Raw genomic sequence first — 18,468 nt, forward strand, 5'->3', positions numbered from 1 at the left:
ACTGACATTCATCGATGCTTGCTGAACATTGAGGGAGACCCAGCAGTGGCTGCTGGCACAGTGAGGGGTGAGTGCTGTGTTTCTCCAGTGGTAACAGTGACAGTGGTTCACCTCTGCTGATGTAGACGTGTATGAGTGTACCATGCAACTCTTGTTCATGGCTGGTGAAAATGCACAGCTAGTGGTTATGGTTGCATTGAAAAATAGTGTTTTGTAGCTGAGGCATTACTTTGGAACAGCTCTATCATCAGTCTGCTATTGTGTTCTTTGTATCTGTTGTCATTTCCACGGAAATAAGTAGGAGGTATAAATACTTTCGGAGTGACCTACAGATTTTATGTTGAAGGAAATAAGTTTTAAAACTTCTGTAAATATTCTAGAACAGATTTATCCCATCAACTATGCTAAACCAGTGGAGCTATACAGGGAAAAGTTCTGATTCTCCCTCCCAGTCTAAAGCTGTGCACCACTAAACTAAGTCTTGAGTGTTATTTTTCCCTCTACATTTTCAGTCTGAAAGTAGAAACTGCTAGAAGTACGTTCACACCTTATATATAGATCATTTTGCAGAATGTAATTTTACAGCAGTGGAGCAGTATAGCAAAGAATGCTGTAACATTATGAGCTTAGATGAGGCTGAAAGAAATACACCTTTTTCTTTCAGAAAGAAATTTATCAGCTATTTGCATATGCATTAAAAGAGATCAACAGTCCAGTGCAGAATGCTATTTGTTCTCCCAATTCCTTTTCTTCAGTAATTTTCATGCAACGTTTTCATATGCTGTATCCCAGAATACTTTTCAACACTAGTAATAAATAGTACATAACATGCAATGAAAGGAGAGTAAAAATTTGCAAAGTGAAAAAAAAAAAAAGACATACTTTTAAATGTGTTTTGAAGTAGGGAGTGAGTCAGTGGTTTACATGAGGTTACTTTACATTCTGGCCAAGCACACCAAGCAGACATACCACATAGGGTATGGTTTCGTATGACACTGTAGGCACAGCACAGATTAGCTGATCTAAAAAGTGAGCTGCCATCTCAAGTGGGCAGCTTTGCTCCCCTCTTTACTGGGGCACTAGCTCCCTTGCACTGGATCTAAGAGCTTTGTCGTACTGGATTTATCTAGCAGAAAACGAACATGGAGGGCACACACAGAACAGAGTGCAGTCCTTGGGCAGATCAGCCAGCTAGAGCAGCTCACTTCAAAATGCTCAGCACAAGAGCCAAGGAAAGGAGAGGATGGTAGAAGCCTCAGCCAAGGAAGCACAAGGACTACCTTTTTGATGAGCGAATTGTTGGGCACCTCAGCTGCCCAGCACAATTTGGCCCCTACTTAAAAACAAACAAACAAACAAATGAAAATATTCAAAAGCTGTTTTGTTCTAGCTATGTTCTTATAAAAATTAAGACTTCACCATTTGTTTAAATTATGGTGAACATGTTTACACACTTTCTGAAAAGAGGAAAGTAAATTAAGAATGCCTTTGAACTTGTTAATTACAATACAATCACATTTCTAACTTCCTTTTGGCATCCATTTTCAGCACCAACATTTTAAATATTTGCACAAAACATACCCATGAAATAAGGTATATGTGGCACTGTGCTGCGAGCCGCACTACAGCAGAATCTGACTGCTAGCTCACATTTTGGCTGATATTTTCACAGGGAGGTATGCTGATCTTTCTAGTAGTGTCAATAGAATCACATTACCACTTGAGTCAGCATTTTCTAAAAGCTTTTTGGCAGTTCACCATTCATCCCCTACAGTTAGATTCAACACTATTTACAGCATCTAATAACTAGGATTCAAGTCATTTACAAATTTAAGAGAGATTTCATTGTTATTCTTGATGTACCTAACTTTGTAACACAATGATCTATCAATTTTAAAATGTCTCTCCTTTTGATCTTAACGGTTTGTTTGTGATATCTGAGCTTTCAGTAATAACAAATGCTTTTCCTGCTTGATGGAAGGAGCTCAGTGGTTTAATTAAAGGGGAGATTTCACAGTAACTCAGTTAAACCAAATGTGTAGAAAGACGAGCTTAAGAAACAGTTGTGTTACACTATTCATTACTGCGTAAGCGCTCAAATTTCCCTTCAGCACAAAGTCAACTGGGTGAGACCACATCACGGATGAAGGCAGTGGAAACCAACTTTGTTGACTTTATAGTGAAACAAGCTTTAGGAACATTAATAAACAGTAGAGTAGTAATAGTAGAAACACAAGCAGCTGGAGCACTAACATAATTAATTATGGCATCACAGCTGAGATTTATAATGAAAACCCCTGGACAGTAACTTCTTAAAGTGGTATCGCTGTTTCCAAGCAGCCATCTGTCTGTGCCCCAAGGGTATTTTATGTAATGGATACTCTTACATTAATTAAGCAGAGCTCAGTCAAATAATTACAGAACAAAGTTGATAATAATGAAAACTAATGTGATATAAGAAATACAAACTTGCACTGGTTAAAGAAAAGAATTGAACAATTTTACAACGTGCTTCGAAGTAGTGGAACAGCTTTGTCCTACTGTCCTAAAATAAATAACTAGATGACAGGAAATCTCTATGAGGATGATTAAAAGGAAATTGTTTTTTCCTTTGGAAACAATTGGTAAAGAAGGCAAAGGAACTCTACTTGATTCTCCAAAACAACGTGAATCTAGTTTACAGAAAAAATGTCTTCATTTTTGGGAGATGGGAGTTCTTGGAATGAATTTAACTGCTGAATGGCACAGCCCCTTCCCACTTCGGCCCCGACCTCTTTTGTTCACACCATTTTCAGAATCTTGTGTCTGGAAGCATACTTCAAATTTCAACTTTAAAACTTTATATACATGAAGACTATATGTTGTTATCATACAGACATCTAATATCATATCTACCCTTTCTCAAAGCATTGTGTTAGAAATATACAATGGAAAGGCCTTTTCCAAGTTTGCTTCCCAGAAATAAGTGAGATACTAACGTAATTGTACATCTCACTGTACCACAAACAAAGGAACATTTAAAAAAGCCCTTGATTTTAACTGCTGAATGGCATAGCCCCTTCCCGCTTCGGCCCTGACCTCTTTTGCTCACACCATTTTCAGTGATTGTAAAGAAATAGCCAGGCACTTCCACCAGACACTGCCTTCTTGCCATTCACGATCAGTGTTCTACTGTGTGTCTGATTTCTTAATGCAACTTCAAGTCTAAAAATTAAATATTTAATTTTAAAAAAGAAAATCATTACAATAAGCAATTTAATTCACCTACCTTTGGCTTCCTGCTTTGCCCAGAATTCTTCTACTTTTTGAAAAATAATCTTTTCACTTCTCAACTGCTTTTGCCACTGACGCAGCTCTTGTACTTCCCTATCAGAACGGACCTGGAAAACAGAAAATGCAACTAATAGTATATAGTCACATTATACAAGGTCATGAGCTTTTGTTTTTATGCTGGGCTGTGGCTGTGCAAATATGTGGCATCCATTCTTTTCGGAGGGTTTGATATAAAGCTTAATCCCAGAGGTTTACAGCTTTCAATTTACACAGAACTAAAACCCACACAATTGACAAACCCCACTGAAATCATAAATATGCCAATTAAGGGATCATTTTGATTACCAAAGACTCCTGAGAGTGTGACTACAGTGAGATGCCAATTTTTTGAGTTAATTAGAATTTAAAGCATTATACTGAAGGGTATTAGTGCCTTTAGCCAACCACAGTGCTATAAAACCAACCCATTGATCTACACAATAGAATAGAAGAGGCACATGAAAGGTCATGCAGCAGGAAATTTATTCCAGCAAACTGATTCACACCTGCTACCAGCTGCAGCCTTAGCCATACCATTTTCACAAACCAAAGAGCCATTAATCTCTTATTTAAAGTAATTGGAATACATTGCATGATGTCCACTCTTTGTCAATCTCTCCTATGAAAAGCCTAATTCTACTTCCACGTAGAATGACAATAGTCACAGGCTTTATCTCCATTTAAGTTGAATTTCTCTATTATTGCCTTTGTACTGAAATAGATCTTAATAACATAAGAAATAATTCAGCTTTTACCAGTCCTGAACTTGCTCTAAACCATACTTGATTAAATAGCAGTATGTTGCCCATCATCTACCTTGGCATTCACACAATTACTACCTCCAGCAGTAGAGCAAAAATTCAGAATAGATGCTGTCACTCTGACAACAGCAGGTAGTGGTTATTGTAGTATCTGCTCAGATACTGATAAGTGATTGTTCTCTTGCTGCCATGTTCAGATTATAATAGAATTATTTAAAATGAAGTTCCTGTTTTTTCTATATTATGCACATACAAAATGCCCTTTGCTTTAAGAGTTAATGTCCTAGTTATTCAGGCTGAAATTAAATAGCATCAGAGAAACAAGCAGCAATAGGCGTGGCTTCTCCTGGACACGTTTTACTTTCAGGAAGCCAACCACTTCGCTCTCCAGAGAATTCATGTTTACTTTATTCTTAGATGATATGGTAATGAGTCTGCTCTGTGATTTAAAGTCTGTTAGTCTACCACATTACATTCGAATTTTCACATGCTTTACTGAGATGCACAGAGAGCAAAACAGCAGGATGCAATTTTCCACTTGTTAAAAAAAAAAAAAAACACAAAAAAACAGAACAACAAAACATTTTTTAAACTATTTAGCAGAAGTATTCTTTCCATAAAGAATTTATCCTCCGTGGTGCAACAAAACTGCAACAGACATGTTGTACTCCAGCAGCAGTTTTCAGTCTACTTCAGAGAAGATAACTTGCAGTATTTCAGTGCACTGACAGAGCAGAAATACACTACAAGGTTATATAATCAGTACAAACAGGGAAGACTTTCACTAAGCCACTTGACATCAGATACTTCTTAGGCCTCTTAAAATATCCCATTGTACCAATACAGTTCCGTATTATCTCCTATAAAGTATATACAAAGTTCTAACAGGGTGAATACGAAATTAAAAAACAAAAACAAAAACACAAAACATAACATTTATTTATGAGTACTAGTGACTTCTTTTTCACAAAAATAAATAAAAAATATATATCTTCTATGAATTCCATGACATACTATTTCAAAATATACAATATAATCCCAGAGAATAGTTTCTTTAGGCTTGTAAGAGTAATTTTCTCATTTACAGTGCCATCTATGCTTTTATAGAATCCTTAACTCTCTATTTCATTGAGTCCATTTATCTGCAAAGGAAAGAGCTAAGGAAATTTTTATGGGACATATAAAAAACAACAGCAGAAAAGAGACAGGAAGACATAGAAATGATCATCCCTATTTCTAAATATAAAACTGCTGGGAAAAAAAAATGAAGTCTACATTTACAAGTGCAGTCACTTAGAAAATACCACAGTATTTTGGCCCATGACATTACCACAGTGCCCTCCATATACTGAAAATGAAGATAATGACTTTAACCAGTTAAAAGGTAGGAGGCAAGCATAGTAGATTCTGTATACTCTCCCTAGATAAACAAAATAGTGAGCATGGTGAAATACACAGCAAAATACAGGGCTCTGAGATAAAGTAAGGCATAGTCAGCCAAAGCCAAATACTTCTAGGTCCCATACAAAATCCAAGCAGGAATATGAGTTCCCAGGACAAAGAGACTTTTTAGAAATGGGAAAGAAAAAGGAGCATAAATATGCATCTTCAGTAAAATAGGTAATAGGAACTGAACAGAATCCTACCCTCATGTTCAAATACTCTTTAGAAACTCTAATTTAGCATATTTATGATAATTTCACAGAATGAGGTCTGTTTTTTAATCAGAGTACAATTGTATGACTAAAAATCTGTGACTCAGCAGCCAAATCTCCAGTAAATAATAATGGGTCAAGTCTTGTTCAAACAACTGAAGTCTCCCCTGTAGATCAGCAATCCAACTATGAACTGAGAGGAAGCATAACATTTTTATTTAAAAACTCAAATTACATGGACAGAATCTACACTTTCTGTAATGAACAGTGAATTTTCAGGTGACTTTCTAGACCTGGGCCTTCACCATTAGCTACAGTTAACTGGAAAGGAACAAACTACGGCAGCAAAAGCACAAGAACGCTCTGTAAGATATGAACTTGTTTCCACTCTGAATTAACTTTTGCTCAAGCACTATGTACACATAAACTAGCTGAAGCTATAGTTTAAGCTTCATAATACTTCAAGATTTACATAGTCAAATACACTGTGTTCAAAGCCAGGTAAGAATGTGTCACAACAGTAGAAGGATACTTTGGCTGGAAATATCAGAGGAAATTCTATTAATGAAAAAAATCTGTCAGTCTAGGTTAGTTATAGAAATTGTAAAGATTAAAAAGATACCATGAAATAAGTAGCACTAAGCACTGATTCTGCAGTTGAGGGGTGAAATACATCTTGAAATGGAGAAGTGTCTGGAAAATTGATACCTACCAGTCAGGGATTTTCATCAGATATTGGAATACTGTCTTGGCCCATGACAGATTAATTGAATGTCAATAGAAGAGAGTGTGAGAAGATGAAGATATTTGATGAAATAGCTGTCAAAAGCTTTATTCCAGCTGCTCTTCCTTGCCTCAAGGAGACCTCTCATGATTACATCTTCCTTGACCTTCTCAGAGTACTGAGCCAGACTGCTTTTGTATCTCATACGTGTGCCTCATATATATACAACAAATTAGATTATCATTACTCCTTTGAAGTATACTGGTTATCCAGTATTTCATTTTTGGTCCTGGAACTAAAAGCCTTTTTTTTTGACAGGAAAGGGAAACTGAAGGTTTGAACTAGAGTTTCTTTAAATTGGGCATTTATATCTGTAAGCCAATAGATCTCCACAGACACAACAGAAGCGGTGGCAGCAGATTCCTCTTTGCTCAGAAACCCTGTACCTCCCAGTAAAGCAAGCTCTGCACCCAGAAAGCTCCTTCCTTTTCAAGATTGATTGCACTTATAGCAGCTAATATCACTTCCTGTGTTTTTCTTCTGCTAAGGCTCTAACCTAACATTCCAGTATCTTATCAATTTTTCCAGACTATAAAACAGAAAATTGTTATAAAAGCAACTAGATTGTTGTTTCTGTTTCAGTGTGTGGCCTAGTGCTTGTGTATCTAACACTGCTTTGTAGTACAGAATTTAAGTCTTGATTGAACTTGAAACATGTAGTCATAAATGTCCTTGTATGAAAGACCATACTAAAGGCTTTGTGGAGAGCAGTCATTATTACCAAACAAGTGTTTTTCTGAAACCTGCTCCAGATAAGGATGAATGTACTGTTTCATATTATCTTTTTATTATCAGAGATAATAAAATATATATGCTTTTTTCCTTCACAAAGAAAAATTCTAATTGACTGACAACTTATTTTTTATTATTTCTGTGTGCTTTTGATACTGGCACATGCAGACAGCCAGATCTGCAGGAATAGGTGAAATACATGAGAAGATGCAATGCTTAGCCAGCTGTACAATTAATAAAGTCTACTGTCTAGATCAACATGGCTAACGAAGCATCTCAAACATGCTGAGTCCATACAACACATGTCAGAGAAAACAACCAGATCTAGTTTCTCATACTTCATATGAGATAATTTACAAATAATAATAATAACAAACATTTTCAAAGTTCATATTTGGATTATTTATATTAAAGCAAATTATCTGAATTATCTAATTTTTCAGAAATTAAACATTTAAATTTAGTGTTCTCTTAATGTATACACTCAAAGATAACATATAGCCCTGTAGAGTAACTTGCTACTGATTATTTTGATTTTATATTCTCACTTTAAGTTTTAGTTTTTAAAAGCCCAAGTCCCATCATCTCTAATAAGATAAAGAATGTAACTGCTAATTTTATAATCTGAATTATTTACATAGAATCATATCATAGAACACTTGATTTTCAGTGTCTCTTACTTTTTAATGCTATAGTTTCTCATTTCTAGGAACCAGTTTCAAATGATAAATACTATGGTGAAAATGTTAAAGTTGACAAAATGAAAAGGGATTGTACCCTTCTGAAGGGTACGATCTTCTGGTAGAAGCACAAGGCATCTGAGCACTGTTCTGCTAACTATTTCTGGATGTTTGCCTTTGCAATACTCTACTGTGAGGATGCCTGCAGTGATACTGTCAGTGCTAATTAATGTTACAGTCAATGCCATCTCTGTTTAGAAAAAACAAAAATCAAGGAAAACAAACAAACACAAAGTGTCATAAAAATCCATCAGTCAAGAATATATTTCAGGATATTTAACCATTTTTGTCTGCATGGCACTTTATGGTACAAACTCTCACATATTCTTGCTTGTTAAAATAGGATAGAAAAAATTGACACATTTGCCACATGGATTTCAAGTCCATTTCTTCTAAAATTATGAAGGTTTTAGAGCCTTAGAAAGACAGGCTTGCCAGAATCTCTTCAGGCTCTTCAAAATAATTTATGTCTTATCCTAGGCTTAGCACTACTGTTACACTCCAAAATAGCAGGAATGGACAATTTTCTTCATAGCTACTTAATGTGCCTTGCTTTCCCCCCTCACACTGGAGATTGCATTAATGCTATTTTACTAGGTATCGTTTGCAGCATCTGAAGAACAGCTCTGCTCTCATTTGTTGTCTCAGTGTTACCATCTTTGTTTCCATATGCTTCTATTTCTGAACAGACCCCACCGATCCTCTTTGTGCATCACTCACATCTTTGTGCACTCACTCACATATAACTGTAAATGACACCAAATAACGTTTTATCAACTAGCAACTATCCAAAGATCAACTGGACAAATGAAAATTGCTGAGTACTTGTGAAATTTGAATTACTGTGGATTTCATGAGAAAAACAGCAAGACTACATCAAGCGTAAATGCCTGTGAAAAAATTGTAGTCACTAGGCATAAGGCAGAGCAACATCCGAAGTCAATGAACCATGAGGGTCTCAACAGCTATTTATAGCATCCTTTACTTAAAATTTATGTAAGGATTTTCCCTAGGGCCTTCACAGTCCTACAGATTCAACATCAAGCGAAGTAATTATAGATTATTCTTACCAGATAACCTCTCCAGAATGACTGAATTATTATGCTTGCTTCCTCTTCTGATAGGAAGACAGACAGAGGCAATGGCTGCCTAGGACTGAATAAAAACAAACAAATAAATAAATAATATTTTGTAAAAGACTGGCCTTCAAAAGTAAATTATTTTATTCTTTAGCAATATGTTTTATAAAAAGATTGCCCAGGAACTTGAAAGATATAATTTCTAATCACTCTAAGATGAAAGGTACAATTATTTATCCTTTAAAACATATCCTATGTATGCTACAATCACTTCTTCCTCAAAAATATACTAATGGCATATGAAGCACAGTAATCCTACCATCATGGGTTTAGGGTTGTGGTGGGAGGGGAGCAAGACATAGAGGAGATGTCATTTGTAAAGGAGAGGAGGTTTCAGTGTGCATGTAATGACAAATAATTTATGACAAATATTTATACCCTAATTATTAAAATTACACAACTTCATTGTTATTTTAGTAATTCAGCTACGTTCTGATTTCAAAGAAGTGGAACGTACTAAAGAATGAACAGAAAGATCACTATTGTATGGGCATAAACATGCATCCACACTCAGAACTGTCTGTACTTTTGATAACATACACACATGGCTTGGAGATAAAAGAAAGGACAGATATGTAAAGACAGCGATTAATTTTCAGCCGCAATACATGGTAATCTGAGAGCATTTTTGACAACTGAGAAATACTCTAAGCAATAATTACATTTCTGACATCACTAATAAAAACTCAGATAATGTATCAAGTCTTGTTTTGCAAAAGCTATTTTCTATGAATGTTGATTTATTTATCACACACATTGATCAAAAAATACTAATCTGGAAGGAGAGGAAAACATTAATTTAAATGGCCTTCTTTTGTACTAAATGTAATACAGTCTTTACAGGCTTTAATGATGCAACTCATTAAAATACCATTTGTAAGCAGGGGACTTTGCAGTGACAGAATGGCACTAAGAGCCATTCTCCCTGCATGGGACACAGCATGGCTATGACTCAGAAGATCACAACATTAGGAGTTTGGATGCAGCAACCATTTGGATTTAAGTACTAAATACATATTTTGTCTGTGTCAGTCTTAAACTCTGCTTTAACAAAACTAGAGGCACATGTAACCTTAACCTATGTAGGAATGTTATTTACACTGTAAAGATGCATATACTACAAAGATCATAAGTAAACAATCTACCCAGACCTACATTTACTGGCTAGAATACCACTTCTGCCATTTGTTTTGGAAACATATTTTTAAATAGATTACAGTTCAGGCCTGACTGCTTACATTTTCCTTTAACTTAATTTCATTTTTATTATTCTTTGCCCTACTAAGCTTTCTGTGCTCTCTGAGGCCTTTCTCTTATCACTTTTTATCTTCACTGAAGAAAAATTTCCACTTAGAGCACAACCTCATGCTGCATGACTGCAGCATCTGGGCTGACACACTCAGCTGCACTGCTCTCATTGTACTGTCACTTGGCTCTTGGCTTACATTTATTTCCACAGGAAATAAAACCTCAGACTGTTGGGAAGAGTGGAAATAAGGCAAAAAGTGAAGAGAGTTCTCTCCACTAAGCAAAACAGTGCCAGATCTGTGAACATTAATTAGCATTTCTGCTGCTCAAGGGAAATTGCAAGTGCAGGAAAAGCAAAGCTTTCCGAGCTAACTGCTTCTCATAATCAGACTTAAAAACACAAAGTTGGACTCTGCTGCTTTGGCTGATAGGCCTTTATTCACTGCTCTATTTTTGATCTTTTTGGAAACCAAACTTTACAGTTCAAAACACACTACAGTACAGTGACCTATTTCACAGCAGTTATATCAAAGACACTGAAGTTTCCTAAGAATGAGTACATCTGTAAGGAACAGACTGAGATTCCCCCTGGCCTGCAAGGCCAACTACAGCATTCCATTGCTTCAATTTTTAAATTATAAAAATGTCTAGTTTATAATTCAACACTATATTTAAGAAACCAATATAAATTCAAGCAAGAAGTATAAGACTTCAATTTTAATTGTGTGACAGTCAGTGGCAAATATCAATCACGTCAGCAGGGCAGCTTTAGAGAACAAAAGTCATGCCAGGTTCATTTAATCGGGGAATATACACATTTGGCTTTGGGTCAAAAGAAAATAGAGTCTGTGTAGAGGTAATCACCCATCAGCACTGAGCTAGGAAAGGAGGGAATATGTCATCTGTGGCAGAAGACACCTGTATGACTCCAAGAAGATTAAAACTGACAGCAAAATGCACAGTAGCTTATTTAGTCTTTAAATATATACTTATATATATGTGTGTGATATATTGCATAAAGTTGTTCTTGTAGAAGAGTATCAGTAAAATCATTTTCCTAAGTACTATATTTTACTAAATGTGAATAAAGCAGATGCTGACCAGAGGACGGTTACATTTCAGGAAACACATTTCTAGCTTTCTGCACAATCAAGCTTTACATATCCTGATCATGTGAGATACTTATTAATTACACCATCACGCAGGTGGAATTTAGCATCCAGAAGGTCTGAAACAGACTTTGTTAAACAGATGTATGAAGTACTGGGAGAGGTTCTCACTGTCTTGTTTCCTCTTGGAGAGAAGCTGGGCTTCCTGACATGCTCTCAGAAAGAGGAAGGAAGAACCTCCATTACCTTGTCATCAAAACAGCCAAACTGATATGGAAGTTCACTAAAGGGCTCTGCATATAGTCAGTACTGTTATGCAGTCATGTCTGGAAGACCCAGCTTCCTTAAACTCTTATCTGCCCTACAGATAGGACTGATTCTTTCATTGAAAAGTAAATGTAAGAAAAAATTAAGAGGGGAATTTTCACTACTCATAATTCAGGATTTGGTAATTGCACCCATGCAGGAGGGAGTGCAGATAAATGCAGTACCCAGGGCGTTTCTCTCTCTTTAGAAAGCTGTTCTTTTGAAATAATGATGTAATCTTCCAAAGAAGCCCCAGGCCCCCTCTCTGGAGGCCTGCAAGTTTCAAGATGACATCCACTGCCACACTGAACAGACACTCCACCTTTCATCTGACTGTGGTGGCTACTGTTCTTGAGTATTGGTATCAAGTGTGAACACAGGCAATGACAGAGTCACAGCAGAATTCCTAATCTAAAAGGCAAAATAACAGAACAAATAATTGAAAGAAATACATAAGACAGCAAAAAAAAAAACATGAACGTGGTGATCTCCTTAATTTCTAAAACAGGGTTCTGATCAAGTCCTAGGTCTGAGAAGTACTCAAAAAAAGCAGTTGCTAGCCTGAACAATCAAAGTAATTAAAACAGTTTTCTTTTATATTTCCAGTACTTCTTACTTCCACACAGAGAATCTAGAATTACAGTAGCACCTGCCTTCATGGAATGCTTCTTCCATGTCTGTGGGAGATAAGACAGGGCACAACAGTGAAAAAAACTTAATATCCAGTAGCTCTTCTTACGGATACTGTTAAGATATTAACATTATTTATACCAAAATAAAACAGAATAAACAAAACAAAACAAAAGGAAGAAGAAAATCACTGATAAAAAAGGGAGACCAAAGTACCAATTTATCTGACCTGGTATTTAAAACTAATTAGATAAATTAATCACATTACACTATCACTGCATGAGCCTAAAACACAAGTTTACAGGGGAAGACTCCCTTGCACACCTGACAAAATTACCCCTGGAGCACTTCCATGGGGCAGACTGGGTATGAATGGAGACCTCCCTGCGAAGCATTGTCAGTAACAATGCATCATGGTAAAACATGAGCTGCTGGTTTTTCTTCTGCAATAATCTAAATACACTGTAATACGAAAAAAGTATTTGAACAAAAAATTCCTTAGTGCATATAAGGAAGTATTTTTATGCAGAATGGTACATTTGGAGGGTACATTTCTGAAGAATTGTGAATGTGGGCACAGGCAAATTTAATCTCGTGAAGAAAGGATATGCAAACAAGCAGACATTTTGAAAAGAGACTCCTGCTGACTGTCTGACCTCCTAACACCGTCTCTAACTAATGGCGCCTTGATACTACCAATAGCTAAATTAAGAATATATATATAAAGAGAGAGAGAGACTCCTATTGCCTTTCTCCATTCTCTTAATCGTACACAGATTCATTGGATTGAATAACCTCAAGTATAGGCAGTTCATGGATCATGAACAAGCCAAACATTTCACTTTGAAATCACCTGCTTCACTTCTGCCTCGCATGAATTTAACAAACATACAATGATGAACAGACCTAATGTAAAACACATGAATGTAGGCTAGATATGCCCTCTTTCCACCTCCATATCCAGAGGGCTGGGAAACCCAAGGGTTTAGAGCTACAACTTCTTTCACTTCCAAGACATTCAGGAAAAAATACCTTCTACATACAATTTCTTTTGGCTATTGTTTCCTCTTTATTGAACTATAAAAATGCACTCAGAATCATTATCAAAGTGGTCATAACAACAACATGCACACAATTGATAACATTTTTTTATCACAGAATTGTAGGGGATGGAAGGGACCTTTAGAGATCATCTAGTCCAACCCCCCTGCCAAAGCAGCTCCCTAGACCAGGTTGCACAGGTCCAGGCAGGTCTTGAACGTCTCCAGAGAAGGAGACTCCACCACCTCTCTGTGCAAACTGTGCCAGTGATCCATCACTGCACTGTGAAGAAGTTCCCATGCACATTTGTGCAGAACTTCCTATTCTTCAGTTTGTGGCCATTTCCCCTCATTCTATCACCACACACTGCTGACAAGAGTCCAGCCCCGTCCCTTTGCCTCCCACACCTTAGATATTTATAAACATGGATCAGATCCCTTCTAAGTCTTCCTTTTTCAAAGCTGAAAAAAGATCTCTCAGCCTTTCCTCATAAGAGAGGTGTCTTTCATCAACTTTGTAGCCCTTTTCTGGACTCTTCTGAGGAGATCCCTGTCTGTTTTGTACCAGGAAGCCCAGAAATGGACATGATACTCCAGTTGAGGCCAAGTAGAGGGGGAGGATCGACCTGTTGGCCACACTCTTTTTAATGCACCCCAGGATCCCATTGGCCTTCCTGTCCACCAGGGCACACTGCTCACGGCCAACCTGTCATCCACCAGGACACCCAGGTCCCTCTCCACAGAGCTCCTCTCCAGCAGGTCATCCAAAGATATACATATTTATATAACTATAATGAAAGAAAGATGTGTGAAAATGAAAAGATGGTGTGAAACTAACGTAGATTAGCAGGTAAGTAGGGAGGCAGTCATCTAACAGAGAATGAGGCTGAATACTGGGATGGTAACAAGAGTAGCAGAGGAGTACGGGGAAGAACAGCAAGAAGTCAAGGTAAGAAGAATATATGCCTTACATTCTTTCTGAAACCTATATTGGCTCTATTTCTTCTTAATATGCAGGCCTCATCATTTTTAATGGTAAAACTCAGTCCTACTTCTGCACCTGCATTCCTGCAATATATGTTCTAAGTCACAATTTGTTACCTTGGTTGTCCTGTGAAGGAAACCAAACACAGATCTTATCCAAAGACTGCCGATGTCAATGTGGAAATTTCCATTTATGTTTGTATACTTTAAATCAGATTTCACATCCTGTGAATATGAAAAAGAAACAGCAGCAAAAATAGCCTCAAATTAGTGCTCTACTAGCACCATTAGGAAGGTGTCACAATCCACCAATATGTTCTCAATTTTTGATTGCTACTTGGATGATCTTCACATAAATTAAGGCAAGTTATGACATTGCATCAGGATTCGCTGCCATAAATCCCCATAAAACACCATTACATAATATAAACATTTTATACATAAAATTTGTGACAGAAGTTTTGACAATCCAATTTTCCAATATACAATTATCTTATAAGTCAAAATTTTATCCTTCATTAACTTGAATTCTGGAGCATTACTGGAATGTCAGTTCTTTACTTGGATCCATGCAGAATAAAATCCACACAGACATAGCTGTTGGACTTCCCTGTTATTAGAAAGGTGCTGCTGATCACACCAAAGTGTTAAAGTTCAAATTATTATGGAAAATTGAAGAGAAAACTTAATGCAAACTAAATATACACTAAATAGGGCTAATTTAGAGACAGACAAGTGAATAAAACTGTGCAGAAAGCAAAGTCTGCAGAAAATGGGCACATTTAGGAAAGAAAGAAATCATTCACCCATGCAAAATTACCCCTATTGGCCATCAGAGAACTGACAATGAAGTCAACTGTAAAGGCAGCTGAGACCAGCAGGCTTTTCTAAATGGAGTACTGGTGGTGGGTGAGGGGGAAGAAAATGCAAAATCAATGTGTAAATACGTACATACAGATATTTGGCAGAATGTCACTACTTCAGATTTAGTAACCATCTGTAGATAAATATACAATCTGTCCACTTCATTAAGGCAATGATAATTGATTTGGTCTATAGCTGCACATTTGTTTTCATACACACAGACATTAAATCAGGAAATGTGTCCTTCAGAACTGAATATCCAGTAAGTACCTCTCTATAGAGAAAATTAGGAAATGCAGATAAAACAACCAACGTGAACAAATGTTTATAAAAGGCATCTTCAGTTCCTGAAAGCCTGGTGAATAGGAACTGCTGAATCACAGCCTGAACCGCTGATTGGCCACCTGAGGTGAGCACCGAGTCAGCCATGGGGGCACAGGTGAAGGTGATATACCTGTGTGAGTGGAAGGGGTGGAGCCTGGCTCCACCTCTGCCAAACCCCATTTAAGGGCTGACCACCACCAGGGAAGGATCTCTTCTTGGAGGTCCTTCCCATGTGGAGTCCCCTGTGAGCCTTGTCATCATAAAGGTGAGCCATCTTCTCTTTTGTATTATTTGTATACTGTTTGATTAGAACTACTTAAAATATATCATCCCCTATACTATCTCTTTGCGGAGTACCATCCTTGGGAGTTATTTACCCCACACCTGGCAATGTATATATACAAAGACTAGCCAGAAAAATATACAGTTAATCCTAACCTAGAACCATACACCACTATCTTTCACTGAGTGTAAGCGCTGAAGATAAACTTGAAAAATACTGTCATATTATTAAATTAACTTAATATCAGGCTTTTGTAATACTAATATCTTGGTGCAATTGAATGTTTTTGGGTTTTTTTTAATTGTTTTCTTCCTATTTATTTCATTAATAGACTCAAGAAAGTTGGGTAATGACATTTCCATGACACTCAGAATAAAGGCGCAGAAAAGCAAAGCTTAGGTGGGATTAGGTCATAAACACAGATCAGGCTTTTCCCCATGACTCAGTGTATACAGTTTGGTTACTTGTGATTGAAAATGCTGACAGAAGACAATAGTGTTCCTTACTAGCACATTTGAAGAAGGAATGCAAAAAATCCTATGCTTTAATTTCATTTATTTTATTTGACTATACCAATGGTGTTGAAAGTAGGATAGGGATATATTCAAGTAAGTTTCTGAAAAATTTTGTTAGATGCTTGTTAAAACTTCAGTTTTCTGTCCTCTAAACGGCATAGCTATCCTTCAAGGTAACATAAATGACTTGTGCTCTCCTGGGAGTGAAATGTAGATTACCAGAGTAGAGGCTACTCCTTCTACTGCTTCTGAAATCTGCTTCAATAATCAAGGATTCTCAAGGGATAAAATATGTAGGAGTCTCCAAAAATAATGCCTCCTATTTATTCCATGGAAACTACAATAGGTACAAAGAGCACAATAACACCATTTAATAGGGCAAATTCCCAGCTACAAAATCTTTTTCAACACAGACACCACATCACCAGTGATGAACAAGAGCCTTCCTTGGTGGAAAGGTTCAACCTCTACTGCCATAGCACCAACATAGCCTCTGACATCATGGTCCAACATAATGAAATCGGAGGCATTACTCTTGGAGCAGCCCTCACATGTTGTCAGTGTTATTAGTACTACATAGAACACAGTGAAGACAAGGTAAGTATACTAGGGCTTTCATGTACTGATATCACAGCGATTACTGTAAATACTAAAGCTGGAAACAAACCTCAAGAAACTTCACAACAACTAACTTTTGAGGCAACAATGTTTGCACTGAAAATTCTGGAAGTAGTGTTTAGGTCTCCTTCTAAAAGAAAACTCAGCTGCAAGAGCTCACTTAAAAAAAAACATCGTATGGGGAGTGAGGCTCGTAAGACTGTGCCTTTGACTATTCTTTAAAAAAAAATAACTGGAGGAGAGAAAGAAAAGTCACTGTCAAGTATGGAAAATATTAGAAAAAAAGATTAAAATTACAGATTCAATCACATTTTAAATGTCACGTGCAGAAGGATATAATAATAAATTATTTATGACATATTCAGAAGGATATAATAATAAATTCTTATTTAATATTTCAATCTTTCATTTCACAACAATAATGCTTACTTCATAAGCAATATTTGTTAAGAAATCTGTAATTTTAAGGTGTGTTCACATAGAGTTGCTTTTCAATAAACTGACTGTGAAGGCCTAATTGCTTAGAGGACTGACGAACAAGTGCATATAAATTTAAATAGGACTTTAACATGTCAGAGTCCTTGTGGAATTGGCACTGTTATTAAGGCGCACAAGTCCTAACAGAAGCTATGAGTCATTCAGGCTGAGATTCTACAGTGTATTTCTCTTGTTGGCAAAGCTGAGTTAAGCAGTTCCTGCCACCACCTCTACATCTTACTGGTTCATGTGCTCTCTTCACCTTGGCCTGAGCCCTTCATTTTAATCTTTCATTTGTGCCAATGAAAAGGCTTGTCTGACTTCCAAGTAAACCAGACTGGAGAAATGACAGACTGGAGAAATGATCTACACTTTAAAGAGCTATACAAACCCCTCATATTTTTGACAGACCTTTCTAACTCAGATGAGGTTACTGGTCACAATAACCAAGCATCCTATCAAACAAGGTGCTATTATGATGACTAGAAGCAGGTTGGGGTGAAGAACAGGAGAGGTCAAGGAACAATGTAGATTAGCTTTACTTCTAGGAGAAATGTTTCTAAAACTGTGAACTTAGGTATTTATTTTATGTATAGATATCCATCCCAACTGTTCAGGGGTATCAAAATTGCCTTAATGTGCTTAGGAAACAAGTATGACAACTTCACTGCAGTTCATAATTAGCTTTCCAACTCCAAAATCACTGCCTTGGGCATGAATTTTGTTGGCAAGACCTAGTGATCTGGAGAACAAAAGTGTTAGAAGTGTCCCACCAGTTACGGGCTTGAACAGTGGCTGGGCAGTATGGTAAAGTAATAAGCACCTGAACGTAACAGAATTGAGATGAAATGTGACACCCCCAAAAGGTTCCCTTATTGCAAAAACTTCCTACGCTGCCTTGATGACATGACTTAAGATAGCCAGAGTTAACTGTGTCTCAGACATCA

General features: G+C 36.9%; 1 protein-coding gene across 3 annotated transcripts in view; it reads right to left on the bottom strand.

Moving 5' to 3' along the window:
* Positions 1-18,468, bottom strand: part of IQCK (IQ motif containing K) — a 50,708-nt gene that overhangs the window by 16,637 nt on the left and 15,603 nt on the right. For all 3 annotated transcript variants that reach the window (XM_065732296.1, XM_065732295.1, XM_065732297.1), the window contains 2 exons: positions 9,055-9,139; positions 3,269-3,380 (listed from right to left, as the gene is read on the bottom strand). In XM_065732296.1, coding sequence (XP_065588368.1) covers positions 3,269-3,380; positions 9,055-9,139 — 197 coding nt within the window. The remainder of the gene's footprint in view (positions 1-3,268; positions 3,381-9,054; positions 9,140-18,468) is intronic.

This window comes from Cyrtonyx montezumae, unplaced genomic scaffold (assembly GCF_038088225.1).
Source record: "Cyrtonyx montezumae isolate F1298 unplaced genomic scaffold, pur_monq_1.0 scaffold_16, whole genome shotgun sequence".
In the NCBI taxonomy this organism is placed as follows: Eukaryota; Metazoa; Chordata; class Aves; order Galliformes; family Odontophoridae; genus Cyrtonyx; species Cyrtonyx montezumae.